Source organism: Falco cherrug, chromosome 20, assembly GCF_023634085.1.
Source record: "Falco cherrug isolate bFalChe1 chromosome 20, bFalChe1.pri, whole genome shotgun sequence".
In the NCBI taxonomy this organism is placed as follows: Eukaryota; Metazoa; Chordata; class Aves; order Falconiformes; family Falconidae; genus Falco; species Falco cherrug.
Window position 1 is genome coordinate 4,923,976 of NC_073716.1, and position 16,869 is coordinate 4,940,844.

Consider the following 16,869-nt stretch of genomic DNA (forward strand, 5'->3'; position numbering starts at 1 on the left):
ACTATAGGAGATGTCTTTTGGTGCACCTCATTCTGTATTTCAGGTAGGCTGACATTCTACTGAAGCTCTTCAAATTCTTGTTTCTAACATCCTATAAAGCTTTTTCCATCAAGTCCTTTCCTGCTGTGATAACTGGTGAAAATCAAAAGCTTTACATCATCTTTGAGTCCTATTTGGCAGAGCCAAATAATTAGCCTTTTTAGCTCTTCTGTCAAATGATGTTACCTTGGAAAACTTCTTGCAGGAACTTAAGCTGTTATCCCCTATTGGGTGAGATTTTTTCCTTCCCAGAAACAAGTGCTGAGCACAAATGTGGATATGTAGGGCGTGGGGAAGTGTGTGTTGTCTTGTCTAACGGCAGGTTACTGACACAGTTAAAACATCTTCAAGGTCTGCAGTTTTATTACAGGGCAGACCTGCTTGTAGTATCTATGTCTGGCTAATCTAATAGGTATTTGAATTCTCATTAATGTTACCAGAGTTTCATTAAAAGCAGCAGGTTTAAAGTTTTGAAACGTTCCTTCATTCCGGATATTGGTCTTAGTTCATCTGCTGATTTAAGCGTGTCAGCCTTATGGCGAAACTACTTTCATTGTGGTCATTTGTAGCTTGCTGTGGCCTTGATTAACCACCTCTTGTCGAAGAGTAAATTTATTATATTATAGAGCAAGGTGAAGCAGGGTGACAGTTTGCATATTGACAACTTTGTATGTAATTGGTCATACCTTATGCAGTGAGATGCTTTTTTGCCTTTTAATATGATTGCATTCATGAAAAGCACTGCATGAGCGGAATATCTGTCTTCCAAAACATAGTATTAGCAGCAATGTAAAAGCAGTTTCAAGGTATCGCTTACAGTAAAACACACACATGCATCTTCATGATGTACGTGGTCTTGTAAGCATGAGGCTGTCAGTTCTTGTGAGATAAAATGGTTTTAAGTTAAGTGTGCTGGCTGGTTTATAGTTTTGTTTTGGTTTTGTTCTTACAGGTGTATCTGCACCGTCATTACTTTTAGTGGATCAGAGGAAGGAGGCTCATGCTAGAGCCTATGTACCAACATGAAAACACTTTTTTTCTTTTTTTCCACACTGAATTAAATTGAGAGCCTCTTAAGTGTGGTGTGCCAGTACACTGTCAGTAGTCATATCTGCACACTGAATTTTGCCCTTTGTTTTTTGGGAGTTGGAGGATAAGCAGTTTTAAGGCTACTGGTTCACTCAGGCCTTTTAAATGTTTTCTAGTTTGTTGCTCTGTTTTGTAAAGCCAGCTTGATATTTGTAGCAGGTAGGGAAAAAAAATCTAAAAATAGGTAATTGCCTTTCTAAGGAGCCTCTGAAGTTGTCCCTGCTTAAACCTAAACTTTCTTATTTTGCAGGCACAGTGCCGAAAATTCTTCTGTCCTCAGAAGAGGTTGTTTTTTAAAGACCAATCCTATTGTTAAACCCAGTATTGTCTGCAATTTGGACAGTTCTTTATGCATCTTGAATTCTTAATCCAGAGAGATTTGGATTTGTAGATTGAATAAAGGTCTCTATGAGACATTTATAAAAAGCCTTTCTCGTTCTGATTTTTCTGTGTTTTAGAAGACCTTGAAAAACCCCAAACCCTAATATTGTGATGAAAACTGCTGGGCTTTGATCTTAGGTTTTGGGAAATGTTGTAATCCTTTAGTTTCATGCACACCAGATTAGAGGGGGGAAAAAAAATATTTTTTCAGATTGTGAATCTTTTACTAGAAATCTAACCTGTGTCACTCCTGCTGTTACACTTGCTTCTTTTATGCTTTGCAAGCATGTTGTTTTTAGAATCAGGTTAAATTTATTAGGTAACATTGTTTTGGTTTTATTACTATAAAGAGGCAACGTGGTGAAAACAAGGCAGCTCTTCTGTACTGGTCTGTAAGACACCCTGCTGCAGGGTGACTGACAGGCAGGATTTGGAAAGGTTCACTAATAGTTATGCTTGTCAAAAAGTATAAGCCCTTACCTAATATTTATTATACAAACAGTTCTGTTTAAGGATTTGCTTCAGAAGTGAAGTTGGTGGCTGAGGTTAGAATGAAACTTCTGAGTTAGGTTTGTCTTGTTAACCATCCACCATGGGGGTTGGCTTTCCTTGGAGTATCTGGTATTAGCCCTTTGGTTAACAGATTATTAGACTAGATGCACTGTTCTTATGATGTGGGTAAGCCTATTAAGTTGTACATTTAAATTTCTTAAGCCTCTCTTATCACTGACTGGACTTCAGTTTGGCTTTTATGTACACAATGACTAAGGAACCATTCCTTCAGCAAGCCTAGGCAGAACGGCTTAGGACTGAATATCTGCTTCCATTTACTCATCTGGCGTAGATACTGGCTCCTTTATGGTGGAGGGATAAGTATCCGCTTCAACTATGACACTTTAGCTTATTATTTTGGCTTTACTTGTGATAAATGCATTTACATTCAGATGCTTGAATGGTGAGCTGTTGCACGCATGCAGAGCAATTTGCTGATTGTGTGACAGGGCAAAGCTCTTCATTTGTGGGAGCCAGTTTCCATCACAGAGAGGTCCGGTTGGCTGCTACTGTGTTCAAACATGGATAGTGATGGGTACGGGCATTAATAAAGCATTTTAAACTTACAATAGTGAAAAACCAAGGAAGGGATATGTCTTTCTACTCTAAGGAACTTACTGTCTGGGGTAGGAAGCAGTTCCTTTGTGCATATGTTAAACTTCAGTTGGCTGTTATAGAAATTCTTGCTCCTTTATTTAAGGAACTGGTGTTGTCTACTGCCAAAAATTGTATCCTGGACTAGCAGGATTACCAGCTCAATCCAGTGCGATGATTCTAGTGGTTTCAGCCATAAGTTTCTAAATAATTCCTAGTTTAATTCCCAAATATTTTACCCCTTTGTAATTAATTGATATTTAATTTGAATTCCTCTGTATTCAAGCGCTTGCATCCAAATAGAAATCTGGCACAGCGAGACAGTTTATTACTACGCTGGGAGCTGGCCACTTGTTAAATAAAGCAAAGTGTGTGTAGCCAAGAGCTGGCAGAAGGAAAGCTTTCAGGAAAATGTAAAGGCAAATGTCTTGGCAGATGTTTTCAACCTAAGAAGTTCTTATAGAGTCGACAGTTTAGAACACAGTACCATAGGTTGTATTTCTGATCATCTCTGAATGATGCAAGTTTGCATTCAGAGGCTTTTACTATAGTCTCCTGTAGGTCATCTCTAAAAGGAAGCTTACAGGCTCTCTATTTTTATTGGTCTTGGATTCCCAGGCATGTACAAGGGCCCTATTGTCAAGCTTTCATACCAATTTTTAACAGGCAGTTCATTCCCTTAAATAATTTACAGTGTTGATAAGTAGGCCTAGATGACTTGAACATGATTCAAGTATGCGTGTTCGGAACAAACGAGAGCAGTCGGTGGAATATAGTTTTCTTTTTTTACCACTCTTGAGGCCTAAATTTTATTGCAAACACTTGATGATGGAGGGCTCTTCAGATTAAAGGGAGGTGGGAAGGGAGCTCAAGGGGGTAGGGAACACTATTTCTTCTTAATGCTCGTCAAATTTCTCTTCCAGGTGAAACAGGCAACCAACCAAATTGTGATGAACTGTGCTGACATTGACATTATTACAGCTTCCTATGCGCCAGAAGGAGATGAAGGTAGGATTGCTTTTTTGTTGGAGTTTTTATGTGTCAATCCGCTTCATTTCTGACATGAGGTGCTGTTGCCAACAGTTAACAACTTTGATTGCAAAATTACATAATAGTGTGGTAAGCTAACCTACCCCTAGAAGCCAAAACTAACCTTCATGCTCTTCTCATCACTACCATTTTCATTAGATTTTAAAAAGTCACCTGAAGGTTCCATGAAGTCTGTGTTCTACTCCATCATGCCTGAGCGTTGTAGGCATAAGGATGTCTGACTGTTTTTACATGATTATCTTGATACCAGATAACTCTGGGAGAACATGATCTGTACCTATGGACTTTGTAATATTGACAAAATCTGTGACAAGGGCTTAGATAAGGAATGCATCAGTAATGGCCTGCAGTAGGAAATACTCATTGAGAGGGAAGGATTTGCAAAAGTGCAGAAGACAATTGACATGTAGCAAGATGTTCAGAGTGTAGGGCACCACTGAAAAAGGTGATTGTGTAGAGGAGACGACTTGGATCCAGTTCAGTCAAAGGGTGAAAGTTACTGGAGAAATTGAAGAAGCAGTACCTGTTTGTAACACATAGTTACAGTCATTGACATCTTCTCCATTTATATTTTGAGGAGGTCTGGCAGATACAAAAAAAGTTTTAGCAGCTGAAGCATGAAGTGGTTGAGGCATGAAAAATAAGCTCCTGAAACAGAGTAATGGTCTAATAATGTGCAAATCCTTTCTGGTTTTTATGGAGCCTTTGCTATTTCAAGTACAGTAGCTATTTGGTCTGCTGCATATGACTGTTTCTTAAGTCCTTCAGATGACAAAAGGCTCTGCGGAGCTTCCCTTTCTGTGCGGAAAATGCCACAGTGATGTCATGGAGCACTTTAAAACCATGATTGTGAATTAAAAGCGTGATCTTGATGATAGGAGAAAAGCGTTCCTTTGATTGGCTTCAGACTCCTCTAGTATGCTTATGTAACAACTGAGTAAAGTTTGAGACAAGGGCTGTGTTTGAACACCTGAAGAAGAAAAAAAATAATCTTTATTTTCTTTGGTAGGGACAATTTCAGTTCTTTTTGCAGTGACGTTCTCCTACGGCTAATAGATTCTTATGTGACAAGTGGAACACCTGCAGTGAGTCTTGGCATTTAAATTGGTTTGACCTCTTTTACTTTTAATTTAGTATTAAAGAAACCAGGGGGCTGCTTAAGTGCAGTTGAGAGCAGCTGAGCGGTGCTTGGATGGTTGGGGAGCTCTGTCCTAAGGAAGCAGCGTTCGGTGGGTGTGTTGTGGAAAAGTAGAGCTCACTGCAGGAAGCGCAGTCGCAGCGAGAGAGGGCGGCAGAGAAGAGAATTACCCAAGAGCCTGGAGCCTGGCCACCGACTTTCGATAGTGAAAGAATAGAGCGCTGTTTCCTATGTGCTGGATTCGGGCTCCTGGGTTGTACCCTGGTGCTCCAGTCCTGCTGCCGTTAGTGATCTTTAGTTGATTGGATGCACTGTGTTGCTAAGTGCTCTTTGGAGCTATTTCTTATACTGAGTAATGAGGCGATAACGAGAGTTATGCTAATAGCAGAGTGTGCTTGGAGTCTGTGCCATCTACTACTGTGCCATAGGCCCAAACCACCTATTAATTTTTTATTTTGTCATTGACATTGAAAAAATGAAAATAAATGGAAAAGGTACCTAGGAATACAGTCTCTTTCAAGTCAAATCAGGAAAAATAAATAAAATAGAGATAATCTCTATTTCAGTGTGTTATCTTTGTTTTCAGAGCTAATTTCCCTGTCATAGGGGTCTGTTTTTCTATTCTTTAACAGTGATATACTCTCCTTGTAACCTCAAATAGTAAATTAATAATAAATTAATTAATAGTAAAGCTTCATGGAGACTTAAAACCAAGTACATGGGAACTGAGTTTCTGTGGCTTAAATTCCTTCATTCAGATTTTTCAGATAGCTGTGAATGTGGCACTCTGGACACAGAGGAACACGAGTACAGCACTCTGGCTATAGTATAGACATTCACCTCTCAACTGTTGTGTTGTAAATACTTGAGGCACAGTTTTGTTGCGTGTTTATTATAATTATACTCAGGCTTCATGGGGTTAAAACATCTTTCAGTTTGGTAAACTGCCAACTAGTATAATGGCTTTGGAAGTAAAATTGCATGAAATTGGCAGACTATTTGCTGGCACCTGTTGATACAGATCAAGTCAGTCTTACTAATGCTTCTATTGTGCACAGCTTTTGGATGGTAATTGTATAACTGGTCTCAAAAACAGAGCACGAAACACAGCCCAATGAACTAACAGAAATATCGGCCAGATCACTTGGATTTAGTTACTTAGGTGAGCCTCGTACCAATTACCCATATAGTATCTTTGAAAACGGGTGAGAAGTGAGTGATGCTTTCTCCTTTAAAGGCTCTGGTGAAGAATCGTTACCTCTTTTAGTTCTGTACCTCAGTGAGGAAGAATTTGCCTCACACTTGTCTGTAAATGTGAGACAAAAGATAATCGGTCACTTACGTTCTTTCAAGTGTAGTTCTGTTCCAAAAAGCAGCTGTGTAAAAGAGACCTCCTTGTTCAACAGATACCTTTCACCTTGTTTATGGAGTAATTTGTTGACTTTTGTGCAGATAGTTTGTTCTTTTCCTAGTAATTCTTGTTAGTCTTGAGTGCCTACTGCGCTGTGGCTTGTACAACAGAAATCTTAGCTAAAACTGTGGGCTGTGTTTTCCCTCCCCTCACATTCACTCTTCTAAAGATGGATACAACAGAGGGTAGAACTTGGTATTTGGAATTTTAATGCAGATTTGCCAGGAAATCAGATTATTGCCCAATATTTGACAGGAAGCTGAGGGAGGATCTCTGAAGTTTTAAAGTCAAAGTAAAGAAAAATTTGCTGCGTAATTCACAATTAAATAATAGTGAATAATAAACTAGGAGAGATTGCTTACGCAGTGATTTGGAGTAGAAAGATTCTCTTTTTCGTTGTAAAACTGGTGTAGTGGTTGTAACTGGAGGTTGTGGATTTGCTGTTTGTGCCAGGTATGCTGTAATGGAACAAAGCTACTCAAAAGGCTGAGTTTTCCGTTGCTGCGTTTATGCCTGACTCCTCCCTCTAATTATAATGAGCAATTGTTTTTGTTTTTTCCAGCTAGTTTTTAAGCATTTGTAGTCAAATGTTTTGAGTGCAGCCTTAGTGTTTAGGTGTGCACGTGCTCTACTATGTTTTGTCCCAAGTAGTTGACTTTGCTCAGCTAAATGAAGAACTGAAAAGGCATTCCTAAGCGAGTTGGTTCTTAAATTCAGTTTTAGGGGATTGAGTTTCATGCTTTCTGAATGCTAAGTAGTTTGAGCTTCCTGTAAATTTCTCTTTTAAGGACCTGTGAAATAGTGATAGAGTCATAATCAGTGAATTACATTGTCTTTAGTTTGGGAAGCTTTTCAGATACTGGGGGATCTGAAGCAGCTTCTTTAAATTTAGAGTTGCTTGGAGGGTTGTGATTGGCAATTTTGCATAGAAAATTACAAGCAACCATAGTGGTGTTTGTTTAGCATATGTAGTCGAGTGAACTTTGATCTGTACTTCAACCTTTAAAAGATTTTAAGGCCGGAACTCATTATTTTAGTCTTTTCCTTCATAGTATGGTAGGGACATGCTTGGATGGTAGTGCTGGATGCTAGTTATACCAGAGTCTCACTGATGCTTAAAAACAACAAGAAAAGGTCAGTAATGCTTATGGAAAGCTAAGCAGTGTGACCAAAGTGTGTCTAAGCAGTGCTTTCCCTTGGCCTGGGAGCACTCCCATTCCACGGTGATCGTCAGGCAGTCTGAAATCATGCTGCCATGGAAAGGGACAATGACGCGTGTCCTCCCTCCCTTCCTCCTGTTGGCATTCACATTTTCACTATTGAGCAGCCATGTGGATCAGGAAACTGCACGGGCTGAAAACTGCCTCTACAAGGGTGGGGGGGAAGAAGGCAGCAGCTTGGAGAGTGATAATCTTCCTGATCCTGATGATTGTATCTGAGTGCCAATGGAAGGAAGGGAATGGGGACATGCAGCTGGGGCCAGATGTGAAAAATGAGACTACTGTCTGTGCCTGTAGCAGACTAGATTTAAGTCAGTTGTGAAACCTTTCTTTGTTGTAGAAAAGCTCGTCCTCATCCTTTCTTCTGGAGAGGACTTGATGTGACAGATTTTTTGACAGTACGTTTTTTTAAGGAGGCCTGGGCTGCCTTGGCATGGACAGGTTGGGAATATCTGATGTGTGAGAGCACTTCTGACTTCTTTAAAGGATTTTACAACTGCTGGTTTGAAACACATGAAAAGATGTGAAAGGGCTCGAAAGCATTAGCATTCTCAGGAATTTCATCAGCATAGTTCAGTGGCTAATGCTGAAGGAGGACAAGGTATTGCTATATCAACGTGTAGGTGTTTTAAGCTAACGTGTTTCATTTGCAGATAGAGCAGGCAGAGTGCACACAGTCACTGCAGCTCAGTTGATGAATGCAAGTTCATTGAGCCACCATACCTTAATTGCCTGTGACTTCTCCATGCCACGGAATGAGGGCTACTTGAAAAAAATTCCATTTCTTGCATTGGGCTTTGTCTTTACTTTGAAATACATGCACATCTGACAACTCCTAAAACCTCTGGCTAGGATCCACGCTCATAAGCATGTAATACAGAAATTTGGATCATTAATTGATGTATCAGTCTGATTATTGTGCAATTTCAAGTAGTACTCTGTAGAAGGACTGTAATTTAGTTAAAATGCTGTTGTAAAGTTTGATATGCAGTGCTCTGAGTTTGGGAGGCTTGCTAGATCTGATTTTTGTGCATTTTTTTTCCCAAAGACATGGAGCACTAGCAGCTTTTTATTTTCTCGTGCGACTTGGTCCAGACTGCGTACTAATGTGCTAGTGATTAACTTCCAACCTTGCAGTGCCAAAATCTCCAAAGTTAGTAGGCTGCCAAAATTGTGTTGTTCTCTTCAGGAGCTTTTGTATTCAATGCTGTTAGGAATTCAGACAGCCTTTTACTGCAATTACATCTTTGTTATAAGCAGTTCTCTTAAGCTCTAACAAAAAGTATTGTTGATGGCTTTCCATGGTTCTTTTGCTCTGGATTAAATTATTGGCACTGAATAGTCAGTTAAAAAAAATAATATAACTTTGACTCTTTCATTTATATTCTGCTGTTTTGGAAATTGATATATAAGCAGCTGCTTTTAGAATTGCAAAAAATTGCTGGAGATGAGCATGGAAAGACACTCTTCTAGACACCAAGTCCCCAGTGAGTACACGTCTTGTGAAGCTGTAAATGAGTTGTTACCTTTTGTCTGAGGTGTGCTCTTGCCGTTGCTTTGAAGGTGCCTCAGAAGCTAGCTGTCGCGGCAAGTGGGGCAGTCACGGGCTAAGACCAGACTCTTCGGCCTCCTTTAGTGGAGATTGTGATGAGCATGTGCTGGGAAGCACAGCATTGCTCTTGAGATGGCTGCTTCCAGCCTATTTAAGTTGTAACTTGCTTAAACCTTGTTTCTAATGTTAGGGTAATTGGGATCTAACACTGTCAAATTAAGGTTGAGAAGCTCTTTGGAAACAAGGTTGCTTTCTGCAATGTGGTAATATGTTTTCTCAGGCTGTTGCAAGCAGAGGAAGAAAACACCTGAAAGTCTTCACCTCCTTCTAGCACTGGTAACATTTACCAGTATCTTTCCTATGGTTTTCCTAGTACAAGTTAAAAAGGTTATAAAGTAGCAGAGCTACAAATTCAAATACACTTAGGAGGACTTCACATTTGGGAGAGGCGGAGGGCGAAATTTGATATTCATTGTCGACCTTTGGCAGAAGATCTGCATAACATGCATTCTTCTGTATTTCTCAGTTTCAGTAGGTTAGAACTATGATCTTGAAGTCATGGTGGTGTTTGTCTTTGGTATCAGGCTGTTTCCATTAGAAGTTGTAAAAAGATAAAAATGGTTTTGGTTTGCTGTGGTCATTTTAAAGTACGTGGGGGGAAGTGTTTCTGCATTCTTGTACTGATCTTTATCAGACATTTCTCAGGTTTTCATTTAGCCTCTGACCACAGGCTGACAGCTCAGCATCTGCAGGTTGTCCAGCAGTGGGATTCCTCCCAGGCAGGCTAACATAAATTTCTGACAGGTATTCAGCCCGTCCTTCCCTCAGACCGAGGTCACTCACATGCTGTTGCAGAACAACAGGTTTGCTGTCTGTTGAACTCTAAAGATAGCCAGGGTCAAAATTCATTGGATCCAAACGATGTAGTCGACAATCAACCCTGCTCTCTGTTGCTGGGAAGCCCGCTTTCAGGCTCATATGTTGTACGTTAACATTGCTCCCCTGAATATCTTCTCTCGAGCTTTCTTATAACATCTCCTTTTCTGCCTCAGTATTCCCCAGAGTTATAAGAAGAAAACTAAACCTTTACTTTGTGTTGCTTGTTGTCCAACACTTGCTGGCACTCTGATATCCTTGGCGTGTATTCTGTTTAAATGGTCTATCTCATCTCTCTTATTTTTTTAAATCCTTGGAACTTCTCAGTACAGACCAGTAGTCTAAAGTTCTACTTGATCCTGTAAAGTTGGTTTTTTTCTTCAATTTGTTTCTGTATGTTTCCCTCCCTGCCCCCAGCTAGAATTGTTTTATTGTAAGGATTTATGTATTGCATACCCTAGCATGGTGGTTAACTCTGATTAAATGCTGAGCAGAGCACTGTGAAACCAGTAGTTAAGACTAATGCATTCATGCAGTTTTTGCATTTATGTTCTCTGTGAGCAGAGGTTGGTATTTAGTCTGACTGAAGGCTGAAATCATACTATTCCAGAATAAATAGCATTTTAAATTTTATTAAAAAAAACACCAAATTGTTTCCAGTTACTTTTGTTGCATATGCAACAAGTTAGCTGAACATCCTGTGAGTGTGCTTAGGCTGCCTCTGAAACAGAATACCTGGATTCTTGTCATGATACTTCAGTGTGGAAGGCGGGTCATTCTGTAAATTAAATTGTTGCTTCAAATAAACTTTGTCATTCAGAATTCCTGGTAATAAAGAAGTTGACATAGTGGTACATTTCTCTTTTAAGATGTTTATCTCTGTATCGCAGCACTTTCCATTATTCTTTTTTGTCCTTTTTTCTGTGACATTTGAAACTAGTGTCTTGTTCAGTAGATAACTGAGACTATTTACTGAATCTTTCTTCATGGGTCAATTTTGAAAGCACCCAAAAAGGTTGCTAGACTCTTGCTAGCATTTCCATATCCTAGGTGTGTGTTCCCTTCGATTTGCGTGGTGTAAGTGGGATGGGACAGGTAGCTGGTACTGGGAATGCATTTCCTGTGTCTTTCAAAATGATACTGAACTGCCAAACGTTTCTTGTATTTATAAATCTAGAATTATTCATCAGTATGTCTGCAGCGGAAAATGAATTGTTGTGTCCAGGCGTACCAAGTTTGGTAGTGCAGGATGCTGACATGTGGTAGAAAGCATTGCTTGTTTGTTTTGGTGTGGATTTGCATTTCTTAAAAATAGTTGGTTGTTGTGGTGGTAGTGTATAGAGTGGCATAGGTAGCAGAAGTTGCAAAGTGAGGTCCTACGTAGCTATTTTAGATATTTCTTTTGGTTGAAGGAGCATGGATGTGCATCACCTCGGATGCGGCGAGTGGGGCTGGATGAATTGGGAAGGAAGAAGCAACACCGGGTGTTCCCCTTGGCTCCACTTACTCTAGGCTGTAGGACAGTTTAATTCCTGTGTACCAGTTCCCTCCCCTCATCTATCTAGCTTGGCCTCCTAGTTCGGATGTTTGCATCTACAAATAGATCCAATGCTGTGTAAATGCCATACTGCTTAATATTCTGGTTGATTTTAGATGCTCTTGGGGAATGGTATATGAACTTCAAGGTAGGTCCCTGGTTTTGAGGACAAATTTTAAATAAAAAATCAACTTTGTGTTTTTCTTTGTGGTTAAAACCAAACAAACTCACCTTGCTGTGGATATTAGTGTGCTTTTCAAAGTGAGATCCACAAATTAGTTAAATCATAAGTATCCTGTTTGGACTAATCAATAACAATCCTGCTGCACTGATGTAAGCATTTAATATTAAGGGGGAGTTTTGTGCAATACTTTACCATTTGTCAGGATTGTAGGAGTTGTTACCAGCGTTCCTGGTGTTGTACAGGACATTGTTCTTACAGTAAACTGTACTTACTTACAGTTTAACAGTACAGTTTTCATTACTGAGCGCAGCAGATGACTTCCCTGCCACGTGCGAGTGCAGCATTCTGATGGACGGGAGGTGCGGTGGAGGTGGAGGGAGCATGGAGGTGGTGCTTTGAGTCTGGCTGTATCGTCTGGTGTAAATGTGGTAGATTGATTTGTCTGAAGCAAGATAACAGAACATGGAACTCTGGCAATGGGTCGTGTTTCTTTTGCATTTATATCATTCTGTGTTATTCAAAATCTTCATTGATTTATTCAGTAACTACAGCATGTTGTTAGATTCAGCTAAGTCAGTTAATTTTAAATGTTCATGAGTTACAAAAACATCTCTGTGGCTTATTTTGAACAAAGTAGTCTGTGTTTCTGTTTCAGAGGTACATGCCACAGGGTTCAACTATCAAAATGAAGATGAAAAGGTTACTCTCTCCTTTCCCAGTACTCTTCAGAAAGGTAAGAGCTATTTTCCTGCTTTCTGCTGGCTTCCACCATGTGTTTAAGATGTTTGCATTTGAAAAAGCTGGAGGGTAGGACAGCTCTGTCTTCCCTGAAGTTTCTGGCTGCAAATGTAGTGCTCCCTAGGGAGTCTGTCCACTATAAGGCACTTTGTGTGAGCCTCTGGAATTGAAAATGTTGTTTCCCTAATGGTGATGTTTCCTTCCAGCACCTGAAGTGACTCTAATTATTTACCTGCTCTTGGGAGTTAGGTTCAGAAGCTGTTTATGTTAGCTACTGATGATCTGTTTTCCTCTTACCAAGAATGAGCTAATCTGAATTACTGCAATGTTTTCCTAGGTGTGAATGTACTAATTCTTTGCAAACTGCTACAGGTTTTTGCTCTGAGTTTGTTGATGGAAACTCATCTCCTCAGTTTGAATAAAGCGGTTTTATTTCATGTTGACAAATACAAATATAAAGACTCTAGGGTGATAAAACTTCCGTGTTTAATTCTGTGGAATATTGGCATCCTGCCTCTCTGATCAAGATTGGGTTTCCCCTTTTGCACTGAGACATGGAGGGCAGAATAAATCCTGAGACTAATTGACTTAGGGGCTTGAATGCAGCCAGTGCTCCATCTTGGCTTTTGTAGTAGATTTCATAGGATGCTGTTCTTACATAGTAGCCATCTGATATATTTTTGCAAACCTTACTCAAAGGTAAGGATTGTAGGATCAGACTTCTCAAATAGCTTAAGGTAGGTCTCTCCCAGTTATTGCATTGTGTTTAGAAGATGAGAATGAGTACTGCAGCAGCCCTGATCTCCGATCAATGCTAAAACACTGTGGTGAGTCTGGCTTTGCCTGCGTTGCTCCGCTGGAGCTTATTTTGTGTGAGGAGTGTGAAGGGGTTTGAGGGGGGCTGGCGGGGTGAGTTGAAGGGACATCTTATTTCAGAAGGGCAGTGGGCCAGCTGAGTAGCCTGGCCTGAAGGTCCAGACCAAATAAATGTTCTGTCTGGCACGTGCAAATAACAATGTCCCATCTGTTTCTATTACAGGGACAGGGACGCTAAAGATAGACTTTGTAGGGGAGCTGAATGATAAAATGAAAGGTTTTTACCGAAGTAAATATACCACCCCTACTGGAGACACACGCTATGCTGCTGTCACGCAGTTTGAGGTATGGGCTATATTTTTGTTTTCAGGGAATGCCATCCTTAATACAGGAGTTACGCTTACAAGAAGCAAAGACACAATTTCCTAGCTTTAGCTATACCCTCTGGGTGAATTTCAAAAATCCATATTTTTTTGCTTCTTGCTGTTGGTGTGGATGGGTAATACTAAAAGCAGCCTTTACATTGCAACTTCAAGGTCAGTAAATTCTGACCAAGAATCATGGTGATGTGTGATGCATCATGTATATACAATAGCTGCAATGTTTAAGAACAGCTGTTTATTTAGATGTGGTCAAATACCTCTGTATAACTTTCCCTTGTGAAGTATATTAATTTTTTCAGTAGGGCACTCTGCCTTTATCGCAGTGTCTTAATGACATCCAAAATGTGAGCCAGATTCTGTCTCAGGTATTATGTAAAGCCTGGACCTAATGACAGAATTTTATACCATATTGTAATTTCATAGTTATCTGCCTGGTTACATAAAAACATGGAGTACTTGCCTAGTACAAATAGAACATTTCTTGGGTGCAGTCTACTGACGGAATGTAAATAGGTGGTCTTGTGTTGTATGGTCTGTGAACGCCTGGGTGCCCTCTCTGCTTTCACATGACTGAGCTTTGCCCCTGTCATGACTCTGCTAAATTTTGCTCAGACTGTAGAATTCCATCAGAGCACAGAGTGCTTTTCATCTGCTTTTTTTTTTTTTTTCCTAACCAAGAGTGAAATAAGTAAGACTAAAATGCTCTGATGGAGGTCAAGAGTGTCAGTGAAGCAACTGTACCAGTCACTAGCCATCGTTCACCCAACTCCTTGCCTGTAAAATATGCTGAATTTTTGTGTGTGTTTTATTGCCACAATCTCTTGTGATTTCTTTCTTTAATGCTTTTATTTCCTTCAGGCTACTGATGCTCGCAGAGCTTTCCCTTGCTGGGATGAGCCTGCTATTAAGGCAACTTTTGATATTTCTTTGGTGGTTCCTAAAGACAGAGTAGCTTTGTCAAATATGGTAAGTTTTTGATGTGCAAGTGAACAGTGTTTTAAATAAAACCACAGTAACATGAGCTGATTGTTTAGTAGTTAATAGTGTGTCTCGGTAACAGACAGAATTAGGAATATAGGCTGTCTTGTTAGTTATTACTAAGCTGCAATAAATTGAAAAAGCTTTTAAAAATATGAAATCGTTTTGTCAGATGTTAGCACAAAACCTAAACAGGTTGTACAAACCATGGTGGTGGTTTAAAAAAAAAAAAAAAGTCTTAGCATATGTCAAGCCACGTGCTGCTTGATTAAGAGTGACTGGAAAAAAAATAAGCCTTTGTGTTTACATAGCTGTTATAGCTACATAAGCACTTGAGATAAATAAGCTTTTTTTCTGCTCTAGAGAATTTCTGAGCAGAACTGGGATAAAATGTGCAAGTCTAAGTACCTCTGCCACAAATGCAAGTGGGCATTTTCAGGTTGCTACTTTATACATGGTGCGCATATTTCTAGTGTAATGTTACTGAGGAAGAACAAGTCTGTTTAAAAAGAGCCTTTTAAAAATTTATGTATTTATTTAATTAATTCTAGTAGCTAACTTTCATAGTTACCTGTAAAGTCTAGCCTTGTCCACTGACCACATGGTTATGGTTTCTGTTTCAGAATTTAAAGTGAAGGCCTGGTGCCTTGTTGGGGTGTGGGTAATACTCTCTTTGGAGGACAGCAGTCGATAGCTGATGTGTTCAGATGCTTTTGCAGTAATGGAATATAACTTAGAAAAGTGCACCTCCATGCGTGACAGAGCATTTTTAGTTAGGAGGGGAACTACATTGTGATCTGTGTTTTAAAATGGTAAAAGAAGTCCTTTCATTTTAAATGCGTGACTCATAATGATGGACTAGTTAGCCAAATGTATTACGTAATGCAGTTTCACTTCCATGAAACTAACAAATTCCCTTTCATGTTAAAAGAATGTCATTGACCGGAAGCCGTACCCAGACGATGAAAATCTGGTGGAAGTGAAGTTTGCTCGCACCCCTGTAATGTCAACGTATCTCGTAGCATTTGTGGTGGGAGAATATGACTTTGTAGAGGCCAGGTCCCTCGACGGAGTCTTAGTGCGCGTTTACACTCCTGTTGGCAAAGCAGAACAAGGAAAGTTTGCGTTAGAGGTAAATGCACTCAGTGTCACTTCATTATGGCTGTAGTGATCTCTGACAGCTGGACATGGTGCTCTCCACTCTGCAGTCACCTTAAATCCATGCAAAGCTTGTGGGACTGGTTGGTTTTTTGCTTTAATGGCTCGGAGAGACTGGGCTTGCTATGAAACAGAATTTCAGCTGTGGACAAACTGATGTCTATAGTAACAAAAATAATATGGTTTAAGTCAGTTGTGCTTTGGTGATGTAGACTTTGGTCCAAAGACGATGAGAAGTACTGAAGGGTAGGCTACAGCCTGGGAGAAAAAGAGCATGGGAGTCTTCCGGACTTGTGCTCTGGATGCTGGGAATGGGACTTCCGGAAGAAATCCTGTGTATGCAGCTTTCTTAGGCTCGTGTCAGTCATAAATTTTCAAGTTTTGTCAGTTGTTCCAAGTTAACATTTTTCCTCTTATTTCTTACAGGTTGCTGCTAAAACTCTGCCTTTTTATAAGGACTACTTCAATGTTCCTTACCCTCTTCCTAAAATTGATCTCATAGCTATTGCAGACTTTGCTGCTGGTAAAGTAACTCACTTTGTTGATGAACTGTATTTTATTTGAATTTTAAACATTTAGGAAGAGGTGTGTATCAATATCAATAAACCTTTGTATTTATTTTATAAAGGTGCCATGGAGAACTGGGGCCTTGTTACTTATAGGTATGCTGTTAAAATACTGTCTTTCCCCCTCTTTGTTCACTAATTCTTGGAAGTAATTGGATTAGTTTTAGGGAGCTGTAATTACTGGGTATCATCCCAAATAAGACTGAGTAAATACCTTCAACTCTTGCTTCGGTTTGGATAATTTTGACTTCTGCAGCAGCGTGCGTTATTGTACAAATCTTAGGAGGGCAAGAATGAGCTATTACGACTACTGTCCAAGAGCGTGAGATTTTTTTAAGTGTCTGGCAGCAGTGCCTGTTCTACAAGAGAATTTTCTTGGTCCCTTTTTCCCCCGTAGAAGTTATTAACTTACTGACACAGCGAAAGAGTTTCTTATTTTAATGTTGTAGGCAAGTTGGTAAATATAGCAGCCACAGTATAACCATGTGGATGTGAGTAAATCAAAAATATTAACTTGCCTTCCTTTTCAGTTATTTTTTTCTTCATCTGATCAAGCTTTTGTACTTTTGCTTGATATTATTACATTATCTGTGCTCATTGTTAGAAT

The 16,869-nt window shown here is 39.7% G+C and overlaps 1 protein-coding gene across 1 annotated transcript in view; it reads left to right on the forward strand.

Annotated features, from left to right (window-relative positions):
• Nucleotides 1-16,869, forward strand: part of NPEPPS (aminopeptidase puromycin sensitive) — a 39,733-nt gene that overhangs the window by 6,160 nt on the left and 16,704 nt on the right. Inside the window, exons 2-8 of the mRNA XM_055697448.1 lie at nucleotides 3,579-3,663; nucleotides 12,279-12,356; nucleotides 13,401-13,522; nucleotides 14,419-14,526; nucleotides 15,470-15,670; nucleotides 16,123-16,219; nucleotides 16,325-16,358. Of these exons, the coding sequence (XP_055553423.1) occupies nucleotides 3,579-3,663; nucleotides 12,279-12,356; nucleotides 13,401-13,522; nucleotides 14,419-14,526; nucleotides 15,470-15,670; nucleotides 16,123-16,219; nucleotides 16,325-16,358 (725 nt within the window). The remainder of the gene's footprint in view (nucleotides 1-3,578; nucleotides 3,664-12,278; nucleotides 12,357-13,400; nucleotides 13,523-14,418; nucleotides 14,527-15,469; nucleotides 15,671-16,122; nucleotides 16,220-16,324; nucleotides 16,359-16,869) is intronic.